The following is a 27,785-nucleotide window of genomic DNA, read 5'->3' on the forward strand; positions in this document are numbered from 1 at the left end:
AACTTACTCGTCGTTCTGTTTCATTTTTCACGGATCTGGTTTTGTTATTATTGTTTTATTTTGTAAGTGTTGAAAAGAATAAAATCAAGCATTATTATATCAAGCTGATACAACACCTCCATCACGTCATATACACCTGCTAGGAATAAATAATGAGCATTTAATTGAGTTAAAAGTCAAAACTAAACTTCAACTAAACTACATGTATCTATATATCTGTAAACAGCAATAATCTAAAAATAGTCTTAGTTTGTGCTAAAATATCTGAAATCAGTCTTTCAAATACTAAGAATGCCAAAACAAAGAAAACATGATTATATAATGCATCTTTGACACTGCTATTTAAAATAAGACTTTACACTTGGTGGAATACTCTTTCTTGGCAAGCAAAGCTGTCAAATATTTCATGCAGTTTGTCCTGCGGTTTGCATACATCTACCTCTCCTCTTTTCAGATCTTCTCATAATCTTTTAGTTCAAAGGTTGTTGCTTGGAAACCACAGAGCTTCATTTCTCTCTATAGGTTTTCTGTTGGACTAAGACCCAGACAGTGGTTAAGGTGCTCCATGACTTTACTGTACTTCTTCCTGTATGATTTGGGTTATTGTCTTGCTGGAAGACCTATTCATGAGTCACTTTCAGTCCTTGGCTGAGTGATTAATGTCATGCAGTCACCCTGTACTTCTGGCACAAACACATTCCCAAAGCCTAAAGTTTCCATCTCCATGTTTTGGGATAGTATTCTCTGTGTCATCTTCAGCAAATGCAACCAGTAAATTGATGCAAAAATTGCTCAATTTTGGCCTCGTCTACCACATCACACTCTCTCAAGGCCTGAACATGGGTCCTCCGGGATTTCAAACCATCACAGCACAATGTATTACAAATATTTTTCTTGGTAACTGTCCTCAGAGCTGCTCTGATATCTATAACAACAGAGGAAATCTTGCAAGTTGCCCCACACTAATTATTATTGATAGTAATTTCATCTTTGTTCCATTTGTGATTAATCAGACCAACAGATATGATTGTTTTTTTGTTTTTTTTTACTATGCTTCTTGTGGATATGTCTATTAGACTATAAGAGTGTGTGAAGTTTAGCAGTCTTCTTGCCGATATTCTTAGGTGGCTTTTTGTTTTTGCAGCATTCAAGATGTAAACAGGTCAGAGGTTCTGGGTGCTATTCATAGAACTGGTGCAATTAACTGTCAGTGTTGGCTGTTAATGCTGAAGTTGCTGCCAATTAAACTTTTATTGAACAGTTTACTTTTGTTTCAGTTCATGCTGGTCAGTACAAGATCAAAGAATTATTTATCTTACATAAATTAGCATTCATTTGTAACTCTTACATCTCTAATCCTGAATATTTTGTTGACATTCTATCATTTACTATTAAAATAAACCTACCACAGAATTCTAAGTGGCTAAAACAATGAGTTCAATTTGGAATCAATATGTATTTCCCTCCACTGTAGATCAGCTGGTCGAGGATACTTACAAGAAGGTCCTTGTTTTATTGTTCAACTAAATCCAATGATATTTAATCCTGATTTTTTTTTTTTTGTCTCTTTTCAGTTAAGGTTAGGATTAAAATATGTAAACATGACAGGTGACCCTGTAGTAGCATTTAGTTTTAGCTGCCAAAGCTCAGGCTGTTGGTGACTTCCAATGATGTGTTGAGCAAATTTTTTCCCCCCCACTCTTTTCAATGTATATGCCACTGTGTCATGTCATTAATTTTTGTCTGTTCTGTATGCAGTTGTGTATTGTTTGTGGTCTCTCTGTGCTGCTCTTTTCTTGAGCCTGATGAATGAGTGTCAGCAGGACTGACAAACTGGTGTGGAGGTCTAGCTCCGTGCTGGGATGTCCTCTGGAGTCTGTGAAGGCTGTGGGTGAGAGGAGGATGACACCCATCATGAACAACCCACATCAGCCTCTGCACGAGCCTGTTAGTATGCTGAGCAGCTCCTTTAGTCACAAACAGAAACACCCTCGCTGCAGGAAGGAGTGCTTTCACAGATCATTCATCCCAACAGCAGTTAGACTCTATAACTCCTCAGTCATGACATCATGAGTCACTGGACATTGTGGACATCACACACTTCATGCATAATGCACCTTTTTATATGTATGGACGTGTGCAGGTACATACATATGTATATTTAGTTAGTACGTGTGTGTGTGCGTGTACATTTCTATACTCATAGATATCTATTACTTACATAGTAATAGTAGTGGTTGAATTGTTACATTTATGTCTTGCATGTCTTGTCTTGGTGTCTTATCTTATCTTAAACATAAATCATGATACAAAATGACAAAAACACAAGAAAACCCAAAATGCGGGGTCAAATGACTCGGAACCATGACAATGGGATTCTTCTTCCCCACCATCACCAAGTGCTACTCACAGGGGGGTATCTGAACATCTGCTTTTTTTTCTTTCTTTTTTTTCTTTTTAGAATTTCTGTAGTCAAATAAAAAAAAGCTTAAATTCAGTTGCTGATTTTATATTGGTATCGTGTGTTTTATACAGTGCTTTATCACAGTTACAGACACAGTTACATAATATAGCCCACTGTATACACTATAGTCAGGGGTGCACATAAGTGGTCCGCAGGTGCGCATTCGCTGTCAAAATAAAAGACGCGCACCAGATAAGAAGTTGCAACGCGCGTTTGCGTACATATAAAAGGCACTGTTTTTGTCCGCTAGAGTGGGATTTTCACGGCATATTCTGCACCACATCTCTCTGCGTTCATCATTTGTTTGAAGCCAGCTCACCTCCTGCAACCACTTTTCCGAGAATACGCGCTTCTTTTGCGGTTCGGACTCCTTCTGACATTTATTTGGAGGCTGTGTAAAGGAGCTTGCTTCTTCGACATCTTTAAGAGTTCTAAACAAATGTCTGTCCTCCTCCAGAAAATCTTATGTACGCAAACGCGCGTTGCAACTTGTTGCGCGTCTTTTATTTTGACAGTGAATGCGCACCTGCGGACCACTTATGTGCACCCCCGACTATAGTCAGTCTCTTGCTATGACCTCACAAAAAGCAAGCTAATCCTGTTTTTAACACGAATGTTGCTACATGCAAAACATCATGTAAACAACAAGACAATCTGTACCGCAATCAGGTCGCCTGGACTGTGGCTGTGTGGGCAAAAGACCTGCAACTGACAAATAAAGGCTATCTCATCATCATCATCATCATCTCACATGTTTTTGTCCCATGGTACACTGGACCTGTTGTGTAAGATATGAAGATAATGACATGAACTGTAGTTAATCATCACTAACTTGTTTTTGACACTATCTTTGACTGAAATAATGTTTCTAAGAACATAAAGAGACAAGTAACAGAAATACGTTTTCCACCAGAGGCTGGTTAACCAGTAAAGACTCATAATCAGTGACAGATCATCCAGAAGAGTCATTGCAAAATGTCCCACTTATCTCCACGTATGAGCACTTAGACATTAAATAAACACAAAATAGGTTACTGGGGAAAGTTTTTGTTGTAGCATTTCCAGCAACCAAAGTGGATTTGCAGGTAAACAGGTAAACATTTTTATTCAGGCTGCAGTTCAATTAAATCATACAGATTGTTAAAGTTTACTGCTAAAAAGATTAGCACCACTTCAATTCACTTTTTAAGTTAAATCAAGGTGTTATTATCTAAAGAAGAAACAACAAGTTTCCATAAAGAATTCCCATCAGAATCCAGCTAACTAACTGCAGGATGATTGGATGTGAAGTCCATACAACTCCTGTAAATGTACAACAAATGTACACAGGACACACAGGTTAACAGACACATGACTATTTACTCTTTTGGCCTACAATGTTCCTGCACCAGGACCTGGTAATAACACAACCAGCAACCTCAACGGGCAGAAATCACGACAATGCAGAAATGCTAATTACTGCAGTTTTTATAATGATCACTCGAGGCTGGAACCAAAAGGGATAGTTGGTAGCTGATGTATCTAATAGGCTTAGCCACCACAAAATCAAATCACTGATTGATCGCCTGAATGTGTCGGTTATCTGACAGTTCATATAGTGAACTGCCACAGGTCAAAGGCTCAGTTTTGGTGAACTAAATTCTAGTGTCTGTGTGTTGAACCCCTTCAGTTTATGACTCCACATTGTCAACCAGGCATGCAAGTGTTAGATGATAATTTAGCATTTTACTCTTTCAGTGTCCAAAGAAGAATCCAAAATGTTTATGCGAGCTGTGAGGGATTCACAAAAGATACCAAATGGATGTTGCATTGCAGTTATTTTTTTATTAATATTGAAGTGCAGCTTTTTTTCCCCATTAAAATCACTTTCACACTCATTCTTATAAACCTGCCTTTTTTTCTTTAAATTGTTTTATATTTTGTATTATATGAGGTTTAAGGAAAGTGTCAGTTTCGTTACCTTACAGTGAACTCAGCCATGTTTTTCAATTGGAAAAAAAGTTCTGCACCATGCACAAAAACATCTTATGTAACATAATTTTGGCATAAACAGGATTGTTTGTCTGATTGTGTTGTTAGCGATTCATCTTCTTTGAGACAATGATTTATTCCTTAAGTTCTGCCAGGACCGGACAAGTTGTATATTCTGTTTTTTCAGCAGTCTAATCTGAGGAAATAATTACCTCGAAACCACACAGAGGCATACTTCGACTGTATGTCTGAATCTGTTTTTGAGCAAAGCTCTTATCTAATGTTCTAGACTATGGAAGCTATTTTTACATCTATAAAGTGCATTATTGTGGCCTATCCATGTCCATGCTTTTAATATTATTTTAATATTATTTTATACATGTAAGGCAATGATTGATTTTGGGTCAACCATACAATAAGGCTGCACAAAAATAATGAATGACATTTAAATGTGCTTTTTTAGTACACAGCAGAAACAGACACATATAATAATAATGGATTGGATTTATATAGCACTTTTCAAGGCACCCGAAGCGCTTTACAATGCCACTATTCATTCACTCTCACACACTGGTGGAGGCATGCTACAGCTGTAGCCACAGCTGCCCTGGGGCAGACTGACAGAAGCGAGGCTGCCATATCGCACTATCGACCCCTCTGGCCAACACCAGTAGGCGGTAGGGTAAAGTGTCTTGCCCACACAACGACCAGGACAGAGAGCCCAGGGATCAAACCGGCGACCTTCCGGTTACAGATGCGCTTCCCAACCCCCTGAGCCACGGTTGCCCCAAGCCTCAAGCTATTTTGTGCAAATATCAACTCTGATGTACATTGAAACTTTGGTTTTCTCTTTGGTCTCCCTTGTTAATTAAATGTGTAAATATGACAGATTTAAAATGCATTTCATGATGAAAAATGTTCCACATAGTTTGCTGATATGTTAAAAAACTTTACAGTGCATATTAAATTTGTAGTCAGAGTTGTTTGTTGTTTGGTTTGTTAACTTTAAACCTGCAGCTTGCAGAGTTTTTGCATGGCATGAATAAATAAAGTTCTGCAAAGACGCAGACTGACACAAAATTTTGCCAGGTGATACAAACAGAGGAGAATAGACGATGCTGTAAATGTGAAGTAAAAGCCAGCTGAGATTCTCCAGGAGACTGTGGATGAGCCACTAACAGTCTGCTATGGAGGGCTAGCTTATTGTCAGTGTTTCAACTTCACTGCAGACACAAAAAGAAAAACAAAGAAAAGAGTTTGAAACTTTGCTTCACATCTGAACTAAGACCCACAGTTAGACTCACTGGGTTTCATGATGGAATGATGCCTAACCCTGTCACCTCCCATCAAGAAGGTTCATGAAGGTTCTGGGTTTCACTTTTAATTTTCTCTCCACAAGCCAACAACATATTTTAGGCTCACTGATGGATGTGGGCAGATGAAGTTCACAGAATAAGGTAAATGTATATGGTAGTGAAAAGCAGTATTAAATTCATTTCAATTCAATTTTATTTATATAAAGCGCCAAATCACAACAACAGTCACCTCAAGGCACTTTACATTGTAAGGTAGACCCTATAATTATACATACAGAGAAAAACCCAACAAACCAATCATATGACCCCCATGAACAAGCACTTTGGTGACAGTGGGAAGGAAAAACTCCCTTTTAACAGGAAGAAACCTCTGGCAGAACCAGGCTCAGGAAAAAATTGCCAGGTCCGAAAATTCACTAAGGAGTACTTACGTATTTATTTATTTATTTATTTATTTATAGTGTGTCAGGGCACACTGTCCTGCTGGGAGAGGCCGATGTCAGTAGACTTCGTGTGCAATCAAATGTAGGGTGGTGGTTAGTGTCATAGTGATATTCACATTAATTGTCTTTCTAGCTAATATGTCATAATGAGGATCAATTCTGTTCAGTTCACCTGCTGGAAGTTTTTACCTTATTCCTCTGTACTGACAAGCTCCATACATGTCCAAAAACAAGACATAAATAGCTCCGTTGAACTGATTGCTGCAAGCACACAAACACACAGTCGGGTGTGTGCCCATGCTATGTTTTTATATCTTTGTGGGGATGAAACAATTGAAAGTTTACTATACTTGTGGGGAATAACAATCCTTATGGGGACAAAATCCACATCCCCGCTAGTTTGAAGACATTTTTGAGACTCAAAATGTGGCTTTAGTGTCAGGGTTGCAGTAGTCATAGAGTTATAGATAGGGTTAGGGTGAACAGCTAGTGAAAGCATTATATCAATTAGATGTCCCCTCAAGGATATGAAAACACACACGCGTGCAAACACACACACACACACACACACATACACACACACACACACACACACACACACACAGGATTTTCCCTCCAGTAAGTGTCTGCTAAAAAGATTTAGTGATCTAGATCAGTATGTATCTTTAAACTCCCGTGTCTTCAGTCTGCTTTGGGCTGTTACAGCATATTGAAAATATTAGGTTTTGAAAAACAGAATTAAACTTCCCTTTTTAACCACAGGATCTGTATATAAAATATAAATAACAATAAAAATATTTATCAATTGTCCAATGTTAATGGATATACCAAATAGAAAACATTAAAAATGTGAAAGAAACTGAGCCAGAGTGACAAAAAATACAGTTACACAATGACAAGTAGCAGCATCAGAGCGGAGGTGAGGCCTTATCAGTTTTGTGTGTGTTCTTGTTTGGTGGCTGCACAGATGACACAGTGACATCACTGCTGGGCCACTCACCCTCTCTGTTAGACGTCAGCAGGAATGCCTCTGCGCAGTGATTGGTCCGTGCTCACAGGGAATTCCGATGACTCTACGTTTTGCTGAAATGTCCAGTTCGCATGCAACATCTGCCCACAATACCTCCCCAGTTTCATTTGTAGACTCCATCATGAAAATTTGATTTGCTTAGATGGATGACGATAAGGTATTCAAATGCTGTTTTCTTGGTTCAAGATATCATGTTTTACAGTACAGTACTTTAAATTTCAGTTCATGCCTTCCAGGCATTGTGTGTGAGTCATTTCTTTAACCCTCAGACCCAAGGATGTCTTTTAAGCCTCATAATTTGTGACAGCTTTAATTCTTTTCAGTGGTCCTTTATAGTGAATTCAGTAGTTAATTTCTGCATTGACAGCATCTGTAGATGCTATCTAACCACTTGTAAAAACCAGGATACACAGAAGAGCATCTCCACACCTCGACATCGACATCAGACCTTGTAGCAAATAAGCTACAGCTACAAATAGTAAATTGTGTCAGAGTGAGCAAAGCTGGACAACAGTTGAATGGAAATAGGCTGAAAATATCAACTTAATTTTATGAACAGCATCCAGATCATTTAATAAGCTACATTAGTCTTTTGAACATAAACGAGAGGATGCCAAGGCAAAGTTGACAACTTGAACTCCCTTCTGCTAAATTCTGCACACAGATTTCAAAGTTTCTTTGTTGAGGTGTTAAAGTGCCTAAATAAGTTCAAATAAGTTGGTATAAGAATATAGTGCAGCTTTTCCCTTTTTCACATCACTGCAACTCTGCTGCTTTTTCCACCCTCGTTCGACAAGTTGTACCATAGGGAAAAAAAAGAAAAAACAGGAGAAAGATCAAAAATAAATTTATGCCTCCTGTCAGAAATTGATCTTTGATGTTTTTTTAAACGACTTGCTATAAACGACGAAAGAAGAAAGGAGAAAATAGTTTTGTGAATTCACTCAAATGATCCTTACATGATCCCTGGAATGACTTTCAGTAATCAACCCTCATTTCTTCATCACCTCATTCATTGTTCCATCTTCATTTTACGATGCACCCGTAACTCATTCAACCTTTTTCTGCTCTCGTAGGCCATAAAACAAACTGAATAGTGTTTGTTCAGTAGGCTGACTGCCAAGTGTGTAGCAAGACAGATAGTAGAAAGAGAAAGAGAGATAGGAGAATGGATGACCCTGCAGTATGAGGTGAGAGCTGATGTAGAAACTTGGCAGGAACAGAAAAGAGTGTAATCTAATGTAAGTTGTTGAGTCATTGGAATCTGTTCAGTAACTGGTTCAGGTTCATCAGGCTGGAAGTCACTCAATGATCAAGAGGCTGACAGCTGACAGCCACAGATCAAAGGGCAGAGCTGAGCCTTTAATGTCGACTGTGACAAGTTTAGTGCATTTTCAAGTTTACCCTCATTTTAGCCTCACCCAATCAAGTCTCAAGTCCTCCTGTGCATCTAAGTTAGGCTTTCAAACAACAAGACCAAGTGGGTCTTAATTAAATTCAGATAAATTCAAGCATCAAATCAGTCTAGGTTATTGTATTTGGCCATGAAATCTTAGAAACATGGTGTCCAACCAAATGCTCACCCTAGATGACATTACCTTATTCGTCAGTAAAACTGTGAGGAGTATTTTCTCATCAGTTTTGACCAGGATATGTCCTTCAAGGAAATATGTAAGATTGCTTTCTATCACTAGAGCAATGTTCAAAAACTTAGAAACATCCTGTCCAAGAGTGACATTGGAAAATTGATCCATGCATTTGTCACTTCAAGGCTGGACAATTGTAACCCCTTCCTATCTTGCTGTTCTAAAAGCCTTCAGTTAATACACAATGCCACAAGAGTACTAACAGGGCCTAACAGAAATGAATGCAGATTTAAGGTACCTCTGCAGTGGTTTCACATTACACAATTTAAATAAAAATTTTTTGAAATGTTTTATCCAAACATTTTTTTAAATTAATTTCAAACATGCACAGGTGAAGCATGTAAATACAGATATGTTCATGTCAAGTCTCACAGTTTTTGAGATCAAGTCTCAAAGCGTGTCTTACTTGTAGACAGGCGTTTCTGAATGTGTGTTATTGCTACTTGTATTACATAAATGTCTGAATAATTGATGACATTGTAAATAATTACAAATGTTTATAGTCTAACCATGCATGGTGGATGCCTTAAAACTGCATTCTTTCTATTGGTCAGCAAGGATCACTTTTCAGGTTGCAAAAAGATATTCAGTTGTGCATTTGGTTTTAAAACATCAAGATGGCAATGACAAAAATGTTCATTTTGAGCCTTCAAGTTAATTTAGGGGCTCAAGTTAATTTGAGGAATGAATGCATATTTTGTTTGTTTACTTGTTTTGTCATGTTTTTGTTTTCTTTATAATGGAGAGTGCAAAAGGCCTGTCGGAGCCACCTCAACAGGCAAGGTGGTCTTCCGCAGGGAATTCTCATCCGCCATCAGGCCTTCCTGGCTTTGGTGATCCTGACACTGGTACTTTTTAAAAACTGAAAACAGACAAACACATTTCCAGCCAAAACACTCAGGGCGCTTTCTGCAGCTTAATTTAAAAGACCCAAATGAAAACCTTAATAGCAAGGATAGTGAATGTAAAACAGCAGAGCACCAAAGTGAGGAAACCCAACCGTTAAACTGTCTTAAAACCTGCACAGGCATTTTATTTACAACATATTTTCACAGTGCCATCATGCAGCAGACACAGCATGTTCAGAGTATCTCACGTTTTTACTAATATGCAAAGTCTAAAAAATAACATTTTTACAAAAAGTCTGACACACTTCCTCCTTTCTGTGCTTTCATGTATTTTCAACAAATACAAACAACACAATCAAAAGGCCTGAGTCTCCCTGGTGGACCAGATCAGTGAACACTGACCCGTTAAACACTAATAACTAGAAATGAAGTAAATCTAACAATCATAACCATGATGTGGCCATTGAGCCTTCAACTCTAATTCAAGTGCGCCATCTGCTGGATAAATATTTACAGCAACTTAACTCTGCAGATGAAAATAAAATGTGTTTCAAGAGTCACACAACATTTAAAAGTTATGATAATTTTTTTGCTAATTTGGATGCCACATGATGACAGTAGGGTCATATTTGAGTTTAAATATCACAAAACCAATCATCCATGTTGCAGAGTACCTTCTGTCAGATCAATGCTTCAGCCTGAATCAAAGTACAGTCAACAGATCTGCTGCATGATGCTATCACATCAGCATGGAACAGGAGCTAATCTAAGGGATGTACCAGCAGCTTTTTGAAATGTGCATACAAACCAAATCTTGTATGTGTACAAAGTGTCTGCGCATGTGTGTGTGTGTCTGTGTGGTGGATGAATGAATGTGTGTCAAAGGCTCCTTTCTTGCAAAAACAAAAAAAGGAAAGCCTCCAACAATTACTAAATACAAAATAAATAAGCAGACGAGACTCGGGTGAATTTATAAAACTTTTTATTTGTTTTTTTAAATCGAAGGCTAACTGAAATGTGTCTGATTCATGTTCTGTGACAACAACAATAAACCATTGTCTTGTGTTTGTAACAGAAAAGAAAATAACAACATAGCAAACCCAGCAACACATAGACCATCCAATATAAATTAAAATAAACTGTCTTAATACACAAATAAGCAGTTATTATCACTGAGAATAAGCAGGCCTCTATATAAGTGCATGAGCCATGCTGTGACAGATAACAGATTGAAGTTAAACCCTCAGCTCCATGTTCATTCTTTTTATGAACCCGGTGCTACGTTTGAGTGATGGGAAACCCAGCATTGCAGAGAACAGATCGGAGTTCCCACATTTTTATCTGACATCTGGTCCTGAGTGAAGATTTCACTCCAAAGCTGCTGATTACTTGTGTGCAGTTTTACTTCCCTGGACACAATCGCAGCATTTTATCATGCTTTTCTAAAACATCTGCACCAGCTGCACGTAGGAATCCTTACCAGAACAAACTGGTCTATTGTACAAGCCCCACAGTTTACATGCTTGCAGGATAAAACTCAAGGACAGGTGGAAGACTTCTACAATAGTCACTGCGGTGTAAGATACAGAGGCTTATTTAAATATGAACACATAACATAACTGCGAACAAGAGTGCTTTTGTATACTTTTTCTTCGACATTGTCAGAGGAAAGGCGCCACACAGCGCTGATTAAAAGAGCAGAGCAAGCAGAGAAAAATGCGATGATACAGAAATATGAAGGGAGAAAATGGTTTGCTTGTATGCCGTCCGCCAGTCTACTTGTGTTACTTAAATCATCCTTTCTTTTAAAACTGATCAAACATGTAGCAAAAACTGGAGGGAAAAAAAAGATTTTTCCCCAAAATCGAAAACAAAAAGTTCAAGCTTGACTGAACGTTTTTTTCTTTACAGTGGTTTCGTCTTTGGAGATGTCTTAAATAATGTCACATATGAATCTGGACTGTGTGGTGTGTGATTCTTTGCAAGCAGTCAGAAATGTTAAAAGCAAATACTGCGTCTCATTAAATTTCTGAAGAAAAGCATTAATTTCAGCTGTTTTTAGTTATAGTTCCAAACATATAGAGCAGCAATAGCAACAGTAATTTGTTTTCACAAATTTAGCTTCTAATGTCGTGATTATAGAAGTCCAGCTTTACCAGGAAAAAGAAAAGGGAAGAGAAGTTGGAATGATAACATAAAAACAATAGAAGCAACCACACAGGATTTGCAGATATCTGCTTTTCCACATGTTATTTGTTTGTAGTATTTTAAGGACTTTTGGTCCATTTTAGCTTAGAAACACTGACTGTTTTTTTCCCCTCCATTTTTTTTTCTTGGCCTGACTGGGCTTCCATACATCACGGCTGTAACGTGTTAAGATTTTGTGCTGTCCGAGGTTTTACGTTGAAAGGCAACAGTAAAGGATTTTTTTAAGTGTAAGTCTCCGATCATGCTGGACACCAGAAGGCACACATCTAGACACTGGGTCGAGTAAGGAGAGGCAATGATTAGTGGGTTACGAGGACTAGGTGCTTACATGAAGATTTATACTTGGAACTTATAAGTGCGTGATACAAATGTGCTCAAAAAGGTTCCAATAAAAGGGAACTTTAGCTAGCTTTAACATAAGCTCATCTCAAGGGATGTTGATGGGGATCTGTGGCGTCGATCCCCGCACCAATCGCACCGATTTGCTCTTCAGACAGCTGCACACTGACAACTTTAAACTTTAAAAAAGGGCACTTAAAAGCAGAAGTACATTTTCTTGTATTTACACATCCTCCCCAGAAATCTGCAGTTTTTGTGTGTTAGGTAGTTTTACACTCTCGATGTTTACAAATGAAAAAAAAAAACAAACACATTTTTTAATGATATGAACTTTTGAATTGAAGTTAAATCTTTTTGTTCTCAAGTGAATAAACATCATCAGCAACAACAACAACAACAACAACAACAACAATAAAAAAACTGACATTTAGCACACTACGTTAAAATATGACTAATATCATCAAAAAGGCAAATAGTAGGTGTATTGCAACGATCTTTGCGGTGACACTACCAAAAAAATCTATCTTCATCACCATCATCATCATCACCAACAGCAACAATCTCATCACCATCATCTATTCATCGTCATCATCTGAGACAGTGTGGCCTGGGATGATTGACAGCCCAAACTAGCCACTCACATTTTGCCCGTCTCAGCGCAGGCAGGCACACTTGTACGACATAGCAACAATAACAAACAACGAACGTTTCCAAGGAGACTCAAAGACCGCTGACCCAGCGGCAGCGAGGGCCGGTTCTGAAAGGAGCTCTGTCATTGGACAGCGGCCATCTCTAGGGAACAGGAAGAGCTCGTTCAGACAGGAAGAGGGAGAGGGAGGGGAGAGGCAATCAAGGTGTGTGAAATAAATGTTTTTGCTACCTTGTGTGGTCCGCAATAACAAAAACCTCAGTGTGTGTGCGTGTGTGTTTATTGTGTGTGTGTGTCTGTGTGTGTGTGAGGCGTTTGGTTCTTCGGTGAGTTTGTTTAGTCTGCTCTGTGTGTGCCTTTATGTGTTTAGTTTTTGTCTAGACAGCTGGAGGTCTTTCCCAGGGCAGGTGGGTGTACATTAATTGCACGCACGCACACACATACAGTGATCTCCTAACACTTTCAGTATCTCCACGATGGATTAAAGCAACAAAAACTATGTGATCTGAGCATTGATTGGTTTAATATCTCTCTTTTATGTGACTCAAATCGAACTGAATTTTAAAAAGAAACATAAATAAATAGAATTGAGAGTTAAAGAAAAGCTCACAAACACTGGTGAACAAGTACAACTGCATGTAAACACACCAGTCTTTAGATGTAGGCAGCGCTAGGGTATTAGCAGCTGTGTAGAAATGTGTGATCTGTTCTTCCTGTCAGCCTCCAAATGACTTTTCCCTCTTTCTCCTCCTGTCTTATTTTGTATTGTCAGCCAGCCCGGGTTTTCCCCTGAAATAAGAGATTGATTCTACACATTTTTCCAACTTCCTTATACATTTTTTAAGTTCCTATCACTAATATTTGTGGTCAGAGCCTGGCCAGCCTTCTCATACCCGCTGCAAGCCCTCTGGTGCAGGAAAGGAAACCATTTAAGGAAACAACTCTGTTCAAAAACAAGTATGAAACAGAAAAATAGTTCAAAGTACCTTAGGACTGAGAACCAGGCTGCTAACCTCATTACAAGATCAAAGATTATTATTATTATTATTACAATAATTTTTTTTTAAATGAGCCAATCATCTTTCTTTTGGGGCTACAGAGAGCTACAGACTTAAAAGATGATGGGAGGGCGAATCTTTTTTCTCACTTTTTGTCTTTACTTTTTGAGAGGAATTCAGTGTTTTCAGATTTAGTAGTTTGCCGAGTAATGCTACAAGATATTTTGAAGATCTTTCTAACATCATCAAAGACTTTTCTAATCAGTTAGAAGAGTCTTTTCAATCTGTTTTATGATTTGAAATGTTATAGTTTGCTATAGAACACAAGACTGCATCATTGCGATGATAAAATGACAAGAAACAAGACTAGCATAAACACATCCAATCCATCTATCAAGCTGTAAACGTTTAGTTTGTATCCAGCAACTTAAATAAGAATTTACATTAATATCAAATTTACACAGTTTTCTATGGGGATTTTTTGTGAGACACTCATTTTTGAAGTTTTTGGATGTGGAAATGTCACCGTTCTATTTAATGGAATAGAACTGAATGGCATTTACTATGAAGAGCTCAAAGCACCAAAAATTACATCTGAAATATTCTGCAGCAATGCCTCTTTCAAAAATTGTGAAGCTGTTAATCAAAAAACATCCACCAACATTTTTGTGAGCAGTTTCATGCAGGAAATATCTTCTTCAAACCAAAAGACACCCTCGCACCTGTGCAGCTACCTGATGTTACAGGTCAAATGAGGGACATCCATTCAATCTCCCACCAGCAAGAGCCTTTCATCACACGCACATGGTTGCTTTCTTCTGCACATGGACATTTTTCAAAATTGCGGATCGGTACGAACTAAAGAGTTCCTGCATGAAATGGCTCACTGTAAGGTTTGTGGATTTTTAAATTTTTTATTTTTTGAATAAACAGGTCACAATTTCTGGAAAGAGAAACTGCTGCCGTCTTTTTCACATTTTGGCACTTTAAACACCCCAAGCAGAAATTGCCATTTACTTACATTATATTAAAGAGAACACAGGCATCGCTGTAGCTGATTTCTCCAGAACTGGGCAATTCACACACCAGTTCAACACAATCCAGTTGGATAGGAATGAATACAAAAAAATTGGGAAAATACATAAATTTACCTTTGGGCCAAACTGTCCCTGTAAACAAGGTTTATACTGGGGAACAAGTTCAGCAGATTGAATTCTTTTTATCACGATAGTTGATAGATGCTGCTGTGACTCACCATGGAAGGAAAGTACAGACAAAAAATGAAAGATTCACCATATGAGATTATAAAATGTATTGTTTTAGCCTTCAGACTGTCTCTCAGGAGATTTGGCTACAGTTTGGTTCAGTCCCTGAAGAGGGCGCTGTTGCATAAAGGCTGGACACTAGAGGGCGCTGATTTTGTCTGGATCAAGCAGCAGCTTTAAATACAAAAACTACAAATACTGATCAAGTAGCTCAATCAGCTACCTAATGCAACTCTATTAATTCTGCACTCTTAATGAGATGACACAAGACGGGCTGCTATTAACACTCGTGCCACTTTTCAACACTTCAGTGTGTCTAGTTTCAACAACCAGCCTTGTGCTGCATTCAACACTCAAAGAGTTTGAGTCCAAAGCTTAAAAGAATGAGTTTATAAACAAGAAAATTAAAAAATTTCTCCTAATTATAGAATATATTTGTTAAAGCACAGGTTCAGCTGGTTTTATGGAGACCTGTGGAAGGATAGTTGAGGATTTAAAGTCTGTATGTCTTAAAGTTCTTCAATCTCAAAATGATAAATAAAGTTGTTTTTTATTCCAGTAAATGTTAAAAGCTTTGGTCCACAACTCTTTGCATCTCTTTAAAAGCGCATCACTAGTAGTTGGAGAATCTAAATCTGAATCTAAAAACCTAAAAGGTTCTACCGTTGTGTTTAAGCTTTATTGGTTGGTTGGTCGGCGCTGGCTGACAGAAGATTGTTGTCTCTTTCCTGGTGCAATAAAGTGCTCAGAGTGGCCTGCAAGAGAGAAAAACTTAGAGAGCAGAGTGTATACATGGGTTGAAAACGTGGGAGAGAATCTATAATTCAAAGGAACCAGAGGTACGTGACCAGAAAATTTGGTCTTTTGGGTGTATGGGTGACCAAAGTGGTGCACAGTCAGTGCATCAGATATTCAGGACCTGCTGGGCGACTGGCTTCCTTCCTGAGTAATACACTACAAGGGGGGTGTCATTGGTTTGTTTTCTCTCTTCTCATCCAATGAATAAAAATATCTGACATTCAAATAAAATAACAGGATTAAAAACTAAGTCTACGACATCCTACTCTAGTTAACATCTATTGTTACATTAGACTGTCTCGATTAGTCCAGACATTTGTTGTGTCTGGTTAACATGAATAAACTCTAATGTGCTTCGCTTGTTTAGTCGAGGTAGTAATAGCCAGCTTTGGGATTGGCTAATGATTCGGCCAATAGGATGAGAGAGAGTTAAGACTTTCTGATTGGACCCACAGGTTGGATGCTGACTTGTGGCTGGCTCGTGGGACTCAGACATTTGCATAAACCAACGATTATTTATTCATTTTTATCAATGGTACAGTAACGGTTAATCCGAGTCCGTTGGGCCAAAGTCAGAACCTCCCCTTACATTTATCATGATAGCAGCTGCTGTGCACCGCTCGGTCTGAGCCTCACTCACCATGTTCTTGCTTCTCTCTTGTTTTTATGCCGCAATAGACAGAGCTCCTTCAAAATAAAAGTCCCAAAAACGGTCCATTGGCGCATACTAAAAAATAGTGCAATTCTTTTCAGCAATTATATAAATAACTTTAAATTCGTGCTTTTCACTCTAGGTTTGCATACATGTGTCTGTATATATGCTCCATGTGTGACGTATATACACGTCAACATGTACGTTGCAAAAGGTGAAAAGTTGGCACCCCAACCGATTACTGATGTTTGTATCTTTTTTTTCTAAAACTAGACAACAAATAAAAATAAAAAAAAACACTAAACAAAAGCAACACAAAAAATGTACTCATAGGAATCCATCAAGTATAGAAAAATACCCAAACTTTCCCTACTTTCTGTCTCTTTTCGATCATATTGCGGATTATTCTTTTTTCCGGTGAACAGTCTTGAACTTTGTGCAAGCGTTCTTTAAAAAAAAGAACATACATTTTTTTTAAAAAGGAAAAAAAAGAAACAACCATTTCAGTGGCAACTCCTGCATCGCTTAGGAAATGTAAGGCAGAACTTTTAGCCTTGTGCTACAACTCGCGGAATAAGCGAGTGTGCTAAAATGTCCCAGCGATGTGGCTAAAGCCTGGTGCAGAAGTGGAGTTTTGAATATGGACTAAATGGACAGAAGCAGCGTGGTGGTGGGGGATTATCACATTTAAAAAAAAGAAATCCTACAAATGGAAGAACCAAAAAGATTGTAACATTTCGCCATTTGCTTGGATAGGAATTTTCATGGATGTGTGAATAAGATAAAGAAAAAGTTCAACGGAAAAAACAGACCAAGTAAATATTCATTGTGAAAGGTGATTACGCACATCAGTCTGACAGAAGAGAGATGAGGAGGACTTGTTAAGGGAAAGAATCATCTGCTTCCATCTCATTCCCTTCTAAATCTTCCTCTCTTTTCTGACATCAATGGTTCATCAGAAGACATGAAGTAGGAAGCTGCAGAACAGGATGTGCCAGATGTTCATGCGACTGTGCTCTGCAGGAGCAATGTGGTTCTGGGTTATCTTACCCAGAGAAGCCAGTGGGGAAACTGCAAAACTGACCTGCAACAACTAAAACTAACCAGCTCTTAAACCCTTCAGAGTGGATTTTAACAACTTCGTGACTTTTCATCATTCTCCACTGGTCATTACTCCAGTGGTGAGCAGATGTAATCCCGGTTTTCTCACTGGAAGCAGAGAGCAGCACTGTCACACCTGCTGGGGTTTCTGGGATTTCTCCTTTGTATTCCTTGTGTTCCTGTTGTCCACACTTCCTTGCTGTTGATGCGGAGGTCGGAGCAGGCCTTGTATGAGCGAGGCAGGTGGTGCTTGTGAGGATATCACAGTCCGATTGTTATGGCTGGAGGTTACAGATGTTGGGTGGTAGTAGTGCCCAATCACCTCGCTGTAGGCTGGAGGAGCTCCTTCCACTCGAGAGCCCTGCTTCTGATGCCTGGACAAAGCCTCCTGGGCTTCCAACACACTGATGCCTGAATGGACACTTGGAGGGGGGGCCTGCAGTCTGAGAGCAAAATAAATGAATGAATAAATAACACTGATGAAGACAAGATGATGGCAGATAAAAAATGATTTGTTGTAGGTTTTCAGCTAATCAAATTTCTGCATTTAAAACCTTATAATGCATCATAATTACAGAAAATGAAACATAATTAAACATTAGGCTGTGAAGAGAGGATGTCTAAAGCTCTTAGTCTCTTTCTCCTTTACTGTGCAGTACATCTAGTCACAGTTAGTACAAAGTTGGTACAAAGAACATAAACATTTCTATGACGCCTTTTATAAGCTGGATAAGTCTCTGATAAAAATCCTTAACACAGGAATTAGTCAACACAACGACAAGTGAGTGATCCAAAACACAATAACGGACCACAGACTTGCTCATTGTTACCTGGCCTGCAGACAGGAGTTGGATGGATCGAGAGGGTGGGAGTCGAATACTGTTCGGTTGGGTGGCGCTCTGACCGACTCGCGGTTCAGCTCCATCTGCTGCTCGGGGTCTCTGAGCTGCAGGGTGCAGGGCCCCTGGTATGGCGGGGGCTCCTCTCCATCTGAGAGGGAGATGGTGGGGGGAAGATCGATGAGGCTCTGAGGCAGGTAGGGATAAGTTGGCTGAAAGCGACTCGGGGCGTATGTGTGCTGGAAGCGCTGGGGCTGCAGCGGAGGCTGGGAGTGGCTGTGCTGTACTTCCCGCTGTATATAGGAAGAGCCCCCTCTCTCCGGGGGGTGGGTGTTATACACCTGGTGCTGTGTGAGGAGAGATATTTAATTACTGCTGTGCCTCTAACTAATGTTGGTTTAAATGAATTTTGTACTAAATCAAACTCGAAGACCACCACTGGTTGAAGCAGCACTCACCTCATTTAGACCACTGTTTGTGCCTGTTCCCTCAGAGGACCACAGACTTCCCTCCTGTGTGCAAAAAAGTCAATTTATGTAATTAAATAATAAAAATAATTCTTTAATTTTTTCGCAGTTTGCATCTCTATTAGCAAAGAACAGCAGTAAGCAAAAGAAAATGTGGAGAAGAAGAGCATGAGAATGTCTGCATGGTGTAAACACTCAGTAGGCAGGGAAGCAGGTCTTGTGGTTGGCGCATTAGCCACTAATCTGCTGGCTGACCTCAAACCACATTTAGCACTATTTAAAAGTATAATTTATTCCTCTGATTTGTAATAGTTCAAATTTCAATAAAATTGAGCTGGTTAAGACATAGATACTAGAACGGGAATATACACTGCTGCTAATAATGATTTCAACACCGCTGTGTAATTTTTAGAGATGAGTGGTTGTAACTTCCTGTCATATATTAGTTCTTGTTTTAAACACTGTCACAAAGACTTTCCACTGCGATCGCCTTTCCCCAAACATAGAACATGAGACTTGGTACTGATACACTTCTTATTGTTTGCTCAAACTTTACTGGATGGACGGATGGATGAGTGCGTGTTATTTATTAGAGGACTCTGTTTATATAAACCTGTCTGTGCAAAAGTGTGAAGCTAACTATGATCCCTGCTATTAAAGTATTTTTAAATCTAGGTTATACTGCCTAATACTGTCTTCTCCAGTAAAACGTTGTACCTTTTACCTGTGTTTGACCTTTTCCTACAGTTAATATATGAGCTGTATTGTGTAATGTATGTGCATAATTTGACACTGTAAGCTTCACATTCAGTTAACAAAGTAAAAAAATTTTCTGTGCTCATTTAAAATCAGCAGCACATATAGTTTGGTACAACATTGCCCAACACAAGTATGACTTAAAACGTTGAAATTAAGAGTGTACATGAATCTATAATGGATTGAACAATACTTTGAGCTCAAGCTGATGTTTAGAGGGTGTCTCGATGCCTTCGGTGTCACCGCTTGTAGTGAGGAGAAGACAAAAGTAGTTCTTTGCTTCTTTAAAAAAAAGTCTGAGAGGAACTTTTCCAACTTTTGTAAAAAAAAATATATATATACTCTCTCTGGTGACAGTTTTCTTGCCTGCTTGTCTGGCTGCATGTGTGTCACCATGTCTGTTTGCTAATCCAAATTAACTAGGACACTATGACTCCCCTGAGCTTATAAGGAGCTCTATGTGTGTGTATGTGCATGTTTGTGCTTCATTCTTTACTCATATTTTAAACTGAAACTGAAGCCACACAGATACACAGACAGTGATTCAGTGGAAGGTGATTCAGGCAGCACTAGTGAAGTCATATGTTTGAGGAAGCCTCAGGTGTAAGTCGGTGCGTGTTCTTCAAATAGACATCGGCAAGTCGCCATGGCCCTTAATGAAGAAATGAGTCAGTGCGTTAGCGTTAGCCTGCAGCACAGTTTAAGCACTGTGATCACATGCGGCCAGTTGGCACGCCTCTGAAACTGCTTTTATTGTGAAACTGTCTGAAACAGATGCTAACTTCCTCCAGGAAGTCTGTTTATAAAGATGAATGACTGTAACTATAAAAGGTCAGCGTGGTTGAGGGGTTTGTTATATGTTTTATCTATTTGTCTTTATAAATCATTTCGTTCATTTTTCATATATTTCTTTAACTCTCTCTCTCTCTCTTTCTTCCTACATATATCTTGTTCATAACCTTGCAAAGTTGGATAGCTTTACTGGAAAATAAAATTTCACCTGTCGAGACACTAACTTTATTCCATGTCTTAAACAGACTGTGCTATTTTATTTCTTCAATTAATGAATTCATGTATCTTACATAATATCTGCCACCATTTACAACTTTTCATTTTCTGTTTGCTCCACATATTCAAACCGACTTTATCTGTCTCTGACACAGAAACACGTGTATGTTTAAGCTATGTAAAGGCACTATGGAAAAATGAGCGGTGTAGTGATGCAGTAGGTAAGCAAAGTTGTCACTCATCTCACCAATCTGAGCCATGGTCTGAGTAACTCTCATCACTCAGGCGACTCACACATGGACTCTATACTCTGACCGAGCCCTTTGCACTACTTTCAAGCACTTTGTTCTCCAATGTCTGCCTTTCTACTGTTTTGTAAATGTTTCTCCTGCTTGTTATTTATTCCTCCTGTCTTATCATTTATATTTAATTCCTGCACAAAGCACCCATAATTTCATTGTACATGTACAATGACAATAAAGGGCTATTCTATTCTATTCTATTCTATTCTATTCTATTCTATAGTCTGGATACAAGTGCACATTTTGGTGTATTGAGGTTGAATAAAATGAATTTCTTTGAAATGAAAGAAAACAGTGAACTACAGGCCTTAAAATACATTTTCTCTTCTTTGCTCGGTGTGTCAGAACTGTGTTACCTTTTTAGCAGCAACATGTATGTAAACCCAACTGAATAAAAAGTCTTGCACACATAATGAATGAGCTACTGTAAGTGCATAGCTTGGGCAACACATCATCATGCAGTCCTGGCATAAGTCTGACTTACGTTGGCCAGTGGCAGGTGTCTCCTGCGTGTAGGGGTGTGCCTGGAGAGAAGGGAGCGTGCTGATAGGCGGTAGTGGTTGAGAAGACAGGTGATGACCACCACCATCACCATCATGACTATTACGATCACCAGAATCTGGACGAACTCCAGCTGGGCTGCAGTGACAGAGAAACAAAGACTGACATAAGTACGAGTCTCAAGAAAGCAGAAAACAGTCCTCTGTGGCTCTTCGTACAATAACCCTGATGATGGTACAGTCGCATTAACACCGTTAGGTCAGGCCTTGCAAGGACATGAAAAGTGTATGATGACATCTGCCTATTTTGCATTATATTTGAAGATCTAATATTTCTATTTATTTATTTATTGGAAAATTCAATCATTGTCAGAGACTTTTTAGATGGCCAAAGGCCTCATCCCCTGTATAGTTGCCTCAGATAACATAATCACCATCCTCTTATTACGTTTTAGGGCAATAACAGATCACGGCTCTCTAGTTTCATTCCAAGCAACAAAAAATACACACTTCAAAAGTTCAGGGCTTTCACAGAAACAAAACACTGTTGTACATCCTGATTTAGTTATTCAACTGAAATACTAATGATAATAATAACAAAATAACTCATGGCTGGATTTGAAAAATAGTATTGTCCATTTAATCATTGGGGATGTTGGTAGTTGAGGTCAAACAACATGGAGAGAGCTAAAGTACATAAAACAGTATTGCAACATATACCCAATAATTACTGTGTAAAATATATGAGTTCATCATCTTTTTTGGTTTTTTAGTACTACTTGGAGTGCTTCATCACATTCGTGGTTAAAAATGACTTCAACAAATACAAAAACACACATTTAAAGCAGGCTGGTATAATTGATGTTATTAGAAGAAAAAACAGAGAAAGATATAGTCTTCATGTCAGGTCAGGGTGTTTCACACACACACACACACACACACACACACACACACACACACACACACACACACACACACACACACACACACACAGCCAGCCGAGGCCAGGCTGACAGACAGGGCCACCTTTGTTGAGAGACAGCCTGCTTTAAATACCCCTTAACCCTGCTCCACCTCCCCCATCATCAGCACTGCCATTATCCACACACACAGAAACGGAGGCTTTTTTCTCACACTTTGTTTTTGTTTTGTTTTTTTCACAGGGAGCAGGCAGAGGTCAGGGCCAAGTCAGACACAAGAGCATAAAGTAACTAGCAGACAACAAACCAACCCTCCCCCGCACACCCCCTGCCCACACACACTGCATTCTGTTTTTCTCACAGTCCACACCGGTTCTCACAGTCTTGAGTTCCTCTTACCAGTAAACCATCACAGAAGATGAAGAAGTATAGAGTCAGATGACTCCTGTATCGCTGGATTCATTCACGTATTACTTTTTATCACATTTATTTATATTAGCTCACAGGCTACACTGACATATTAAAGCAAAAAAAGAAAGTTTCAGAGATGCGCAGAACTGTTTGATAGAGAAGCAGAGTTTTAAAGAATCAATAGAAGTGAACAGCCAAAGTTAAAACATATACTAGTTTCTGGGAACTAAGCACCAGTTTTTTAACAAAACAAATCGAACATTTTATTTTAACCATGATTAAAAGCATCATTCTTCCCCTTCTGTTAGGCACTTATGCTTAGCACGTATGGTCTATATCAGCGGTCCCCAACCTTTTTTGCGCCACGGACCGGTTTATGCCCGACATTATTTTCACGGACCGGGCTTAAGGTGTGGCGGATAAATACAACAAAATGAAACTAGTACCGGTACCGAAAAAAAAGAAGATTTATTCATAACACACGTGAAAAGACCCAGGAAAACCGAGTTAACGATAAAAACGATAACAAAATAATGCTGAAAACCGATAAAAAACCCTGAAAACCATACATTTCACACCTGAGCCTCAACTATCGCGGCCCGGCACCAAACGACTCACGGACCGGTACTGGTCCGAGGCCCATGGGTTGGGGACCGCTGGTCTATATACACAAGAGGACCCCAAAGAACTTCAGGGAACGTGGTCAGAAGACCACTTAGGACAAACTTCTGTAAGACTTGCAGCTGCAGACTTCCTGGGATTAAAAGGATTTCCACAACAAGATAACCCAAAGTTGGCTGAGATGATGCATTTAAATGCCATTTCACTTGACCAACTGTCCAAATTTCCAAGATTTTTAATATGCAGTGACGCACATAGTAAACCTGCAAACTCCCACATGTAAGAAAAACTTTAATTGACAATTTAGATATATACATATGTAACTATCTACAACTATCTGAAAATATGCTGATTCGCATGCATTTAAAAGGAAAAATGAACTTAAAGACTAAAGCGTGCTTGCTTAAAAATAAATCAGACTCTAGTGCATACAAAGGAATCTGATAACATCCATCTTTTCATCTCAGATAAGAAACTCACCGCACAACTGTGTCTGAACACAGTTGTCATGGTTGTGACTCTGTGATGAAGGTTGCATAGTCTCGTCACTCAACAAGCCTCACAAAAAAAAAGGTTGATTTCCAGAGGACAGATCCCGAAGATCTGCTACTGAGGGAAAAGGAAGAAACCAACGCTAAACCAAAACAACAAAAATAAAAGAAAGTAAAACAAAACTTTCCAAGCTTCATATCCCGTGGATGCTCCAACACCATGTGTGTCCTCACCGGCCGTCACACACACTCTGAGCCTGGAGTAAGCTTTGTCTGCAACTTTTTCTCACACACATTCCCACACTGTCCAGACACACACAGGCGCACATATCGAGGAAACAGCTGACCAGACCCTTTCTTCTGCCCTCCCTCGCCACCAAAACCCAATAGCTGTGAACAAAAGGGGTCAGTGTGAGGGAGGAGGGGAGGCAGAGAAAGAGACAGAGGGAGAGGGGAGAGAAAAAGAGGGGGAGTGGTGGGAGCGTCTGGGAGAGGAGACAGATGGGTCAGTGGGATGGAGAGAATAATGATGAGATAGAGAGAGAGACATGGAGAAGGGAGGGGGAGCTGAGTTTGAAGTTTGAACTTCTCTGCTCATTAGGGCATTCAAACACTGAGGCAATTAAACTCTTACAAGCAGAATACAATAGTTAGTACTGACTGCTTCATCACTGAAAGGATCGTTGTGGTCTGGTATGGTCTGTCATGGCACGGTATGGTGCGGCAGGGGTCAAGAACAAGAGCGCAGCTTTTTAAATATTATATGAAGAGATCGTGTATGAAATGATTCCCTGCAAATGTTGTAATTCATCCCTCTTTGACTCTCAAATCTATTTTTGCTGGTGTACAGATGCAAAATATGGAAAATTGTGTCACCGTCCATAAATATCCAGACCTAAATTTAGCTGTAAGGCAACACCATCCCTCCAGGACAAAGCCCAATATGTTGTCTCCCACAAAATAACACTTTTATCCAAAATGCTAAGAAAACTAAGCAAAAGGCAAACCATGAGAATATTTAACCTCACACTAATGAAGCCCCTTTTCCCTCATATTACTTGGAAAATGTTATAATAATTTTTTTTTAAAAATTACCAGCCAATGTCAGGGGTTGTGGGGCCTAATTACATAAGTGGATTCAAGTGGATTGGACCCACATGTACAGTCGTGGTTTTTCGGTCCATCACAGAAGATCAGCTACTGTCACGTCTGCATCTTCTCTCTGTCTCTAAGTTCTTTGGGCAGAAACCAGAGCACCTGGATGTAACCCACACATCCACAGGGTGAACTCGGAAAGCCAGGTTGGTCCGAACCCAGGATCGTTCTTGGTATGAGGTGACATTGCTAACCACTGCACTACCATGCAGCCCTGTTACATAACGTCAGAGTTCCTGTTGACGTTGTGAATGCAGAAAAGACGGCTTGGAAGGTTTATAGTTACCAAAGAGGCCACTGTGCTGTGTACGGTATGTTGCGAAGGGAAAGGAAAGGGAGGGAAAGAAAAGTTGTGGGAGTTTAGCACCAGCTGAAAGAACAAGCTGTCAGCAGGCAGTGAGCCCACAGACACGCGCACACACACACACACACACAGTCTGGGTGGCTTCACACAGATGGCGAGACTGGCATCGCTGTATGTTTAAGTGCCTCTCTGTTCCTTTTTTGCCTTTGACAATAACAACAGTTCGCTTTAACAGGCAATGTGACTGTTTACAGATAATAATTTTAGTCTGTTTATGTTTGCTCATGTGGGTGTCTGTGTTCCTTTCCTCCCATGTCTGCTACAGTACGTCCCTTAATTTCTCCCTTTGATATCTTTCCGTCCTTCCTTTCAGTCCTTTTTTTTCTCCTTTCTGTCCGAGGTTTGAACATTTCATGGCAACATTGTTCAAAAATTAAAAGTGGATTTAGCACATAAAGCCATACTGTTGCATTCTGGCACTTACACACCTTTTTTTATGTGCTAATTTAGTTGTTTGCTTCCTACTGGATATCTCAAAACTGGTCATCTTAATATTATATTTATAGCACTTCTATTGACATATTTATAGCTTTGTAGTGACACTAGGCTTGTTTGACTCATTTTGGTAAAAGTACATATATAGCCAAATCTGATGTAAAGTGGGCCCCAACAGCTAAACCCATGCATATTAAATTAACAATATTAATAATAAGAAGTAAACATGTCCACCTTCTCCGTTGCTTTTAGTCTAAATAAGTAAAACCACATTTATTAAACCATTCTTTACAAAACACATGAAGAGCAGACTATAAGTGATAGATTAAAGTAGATCTACAAGTATTTTGGAACTACAGATTTGTTTTTGTTTTTTTTTTACTTTTTTACAGTTTAGACAACTTGTAGAGATAAAAAAAAAAAATACTTTTAAGCTTCCAGATATTTCCACACCCTTGTAATATTTTGGCATCGACACACCAGGGGTTCTGGCCCGTGGACCGAATGTTTGAAAGCTGCATTTACAGGCACAAGTTTGAGCCACTCTGGAGTGCCTTTCGCTGACGTTTTGATGTTTGTTATCCTGTTTCCTTTCGGCTTTTGCAAATTGATGCGTCATCATTCAATAAAAAATTCCTACTATTGCTATAAACACATACTCTGTCAGTTCCCCTGAACACAGAGCTCCCAAAACTGCGAGGCCAGCAGGTCGGCCAGCAGCTCTCCTCCCTTCCCTTTCTTTTCTGCTCTTATTTTGATTCTCTCTTTTCTCTCCAGTGTCAATAATGCTGCGTTTAGCTCACTCCTTCCATTCTGCATGCTAACTGTGTTTTAATCCACTTATGCCGCTCATTTTAAGGTGCATAATTTTGCAGAGAGATTTTATTTTATTTTTGGCATGTTTTTCCCCCACCCTGTGGAGATTTAAAATGCGCAGCCATTCCACCTCATTTTCCCCATTCCCTCTTCTTCTCTTTTCTCTCTGTCATCTTATTCTTCATCCTTATTTCTCTTCTCTTTCAATCGCAGAAGCCTTTTTGGTATGCCAAAATTATTTTTAAAGCAAATGTGTTGTGCAGATGCACCACTGAAAAACATCCTTGAGGCTAAAACATGCTCCAGCGAAGATACATAATAACACTGTGTCTGTGGTATGCTACAAAAAGCAGGTTTGTGCAAACCGCAGAGGCTCCAAAATCTCAGCTACATGCTCATATGTGTGCATTCAAAGAGACAAGAAAAGAAATATAAAACAAATAGGCAAACAATGATCAAGCTTTAGTGTATTTGATTTCTTCCTGGCAGACGAGTATTTGTGCCAAATGCAAACAGAAAACCGCATTCATGGGTTTATTAAGCCTCAGCCCACGCTGCTTTGACAATTGCTAGGTTATAAGTCAAAGAAATCCCTCTGCCCCAGATAAATTTCAAAAGACACTGCTACCCTTGTTGACTTCATCAAACTCTTTTATTTTTTGTCTTTAAATAATGGACAGTGGACTGTGATCCAAAAGACGACTTCTCTACCCCTAACCTTCATTGTATTTCACACAAATGGAGTCTAAAAAAATCTCTTACTAATTCATTAGCCATCTGGGGTGCAACTGTATTGTGCAAAATAATTTTTATTTAATCCTTGAATAGTTAAGGCGATATTTTCAGCTCACCTGTTTGTTCTAATCTGCAGTTTACTAAAAAAATTGTCCCATGTGTGATGGTGATTAAAAATGACTTAAATGGCTCATCCAGTTTCAAATTATCTTCAGTTGACTGACTAATTGAATCAGT

At 39.1% G+C, this 27,785-nt stretch overlaps 1 protein-coding gene across 2 annotated transcripts in view; it reads right to left on the reverse strand.

Annotated features, from left to right (window-relative positions):
• Nucleotides 1–10,683: 10,683 nt before the first annotated feature.
• The window catches only part of pmepa1 (prostate transmembrane protein, androgen induced 1), a 40,867-nt gene continuing 23,765 nt past the window's right edge, over nucleotides 10,684–27,785 (reverse strand). Inside the window, exons 1-5 of one of the 2 annotated variants that reach the window (XM_086293029.1) lie at nucleotides 24,033–25,190; nucleotides 21,585–21,739; nucleotides 19,026–19,079; nucleotides 18,559–18,914; nucleotides 10,684–18,171 (exon numbers count right to left, since the gene is read on the reverse strand). In XM_086293029.1, the coding sequence (XP_086149155.1) occupies nucleotides 17,859–18,171; nucleotides 18,559–18,914; nucleotides 19,026–19,079; nucleotides 21,585–21,739; nucleotides 24,033–24,090 (936 nt within the window). In that variant the 5' untranslated portion in view covers nucleotides 24,091–25,190 and the 3' untranslated portion in view covers nucleotides 10,684–17,858. Of the gene's footprint in view, nucleotides 18,172–18,558; nucleotides 18,915–19,025; nucleotides 19,080–21,584; nucleotides 21,740–24,032; nucleotides 25,191–27,785 lie in introns of those variants that run through there. The other variant, XM_086293028.1, reaches the window with a different exon arrangement.

This window comes from Aulonocara sp. 'chitande type north' Nkhata Bay, linkage group LG5, assembly GCF_057382095.1.
Source record: "Aulonocara sp. 'chitande type north' Nkhata Bay isolate Kocher_YH1m ecotype deep benthic linkage group LG5, A_spYH_male_GT1.1, whole genome shotgun sequence".
Classification (NCBI taxonomy): Eukaryota; Metazoa; Chordata; class Actinopteri; order Cichliformes; family Cichlidae; genus Aulonocara; species Aulonocara sp. 'chitande type north' Nkhata Bay.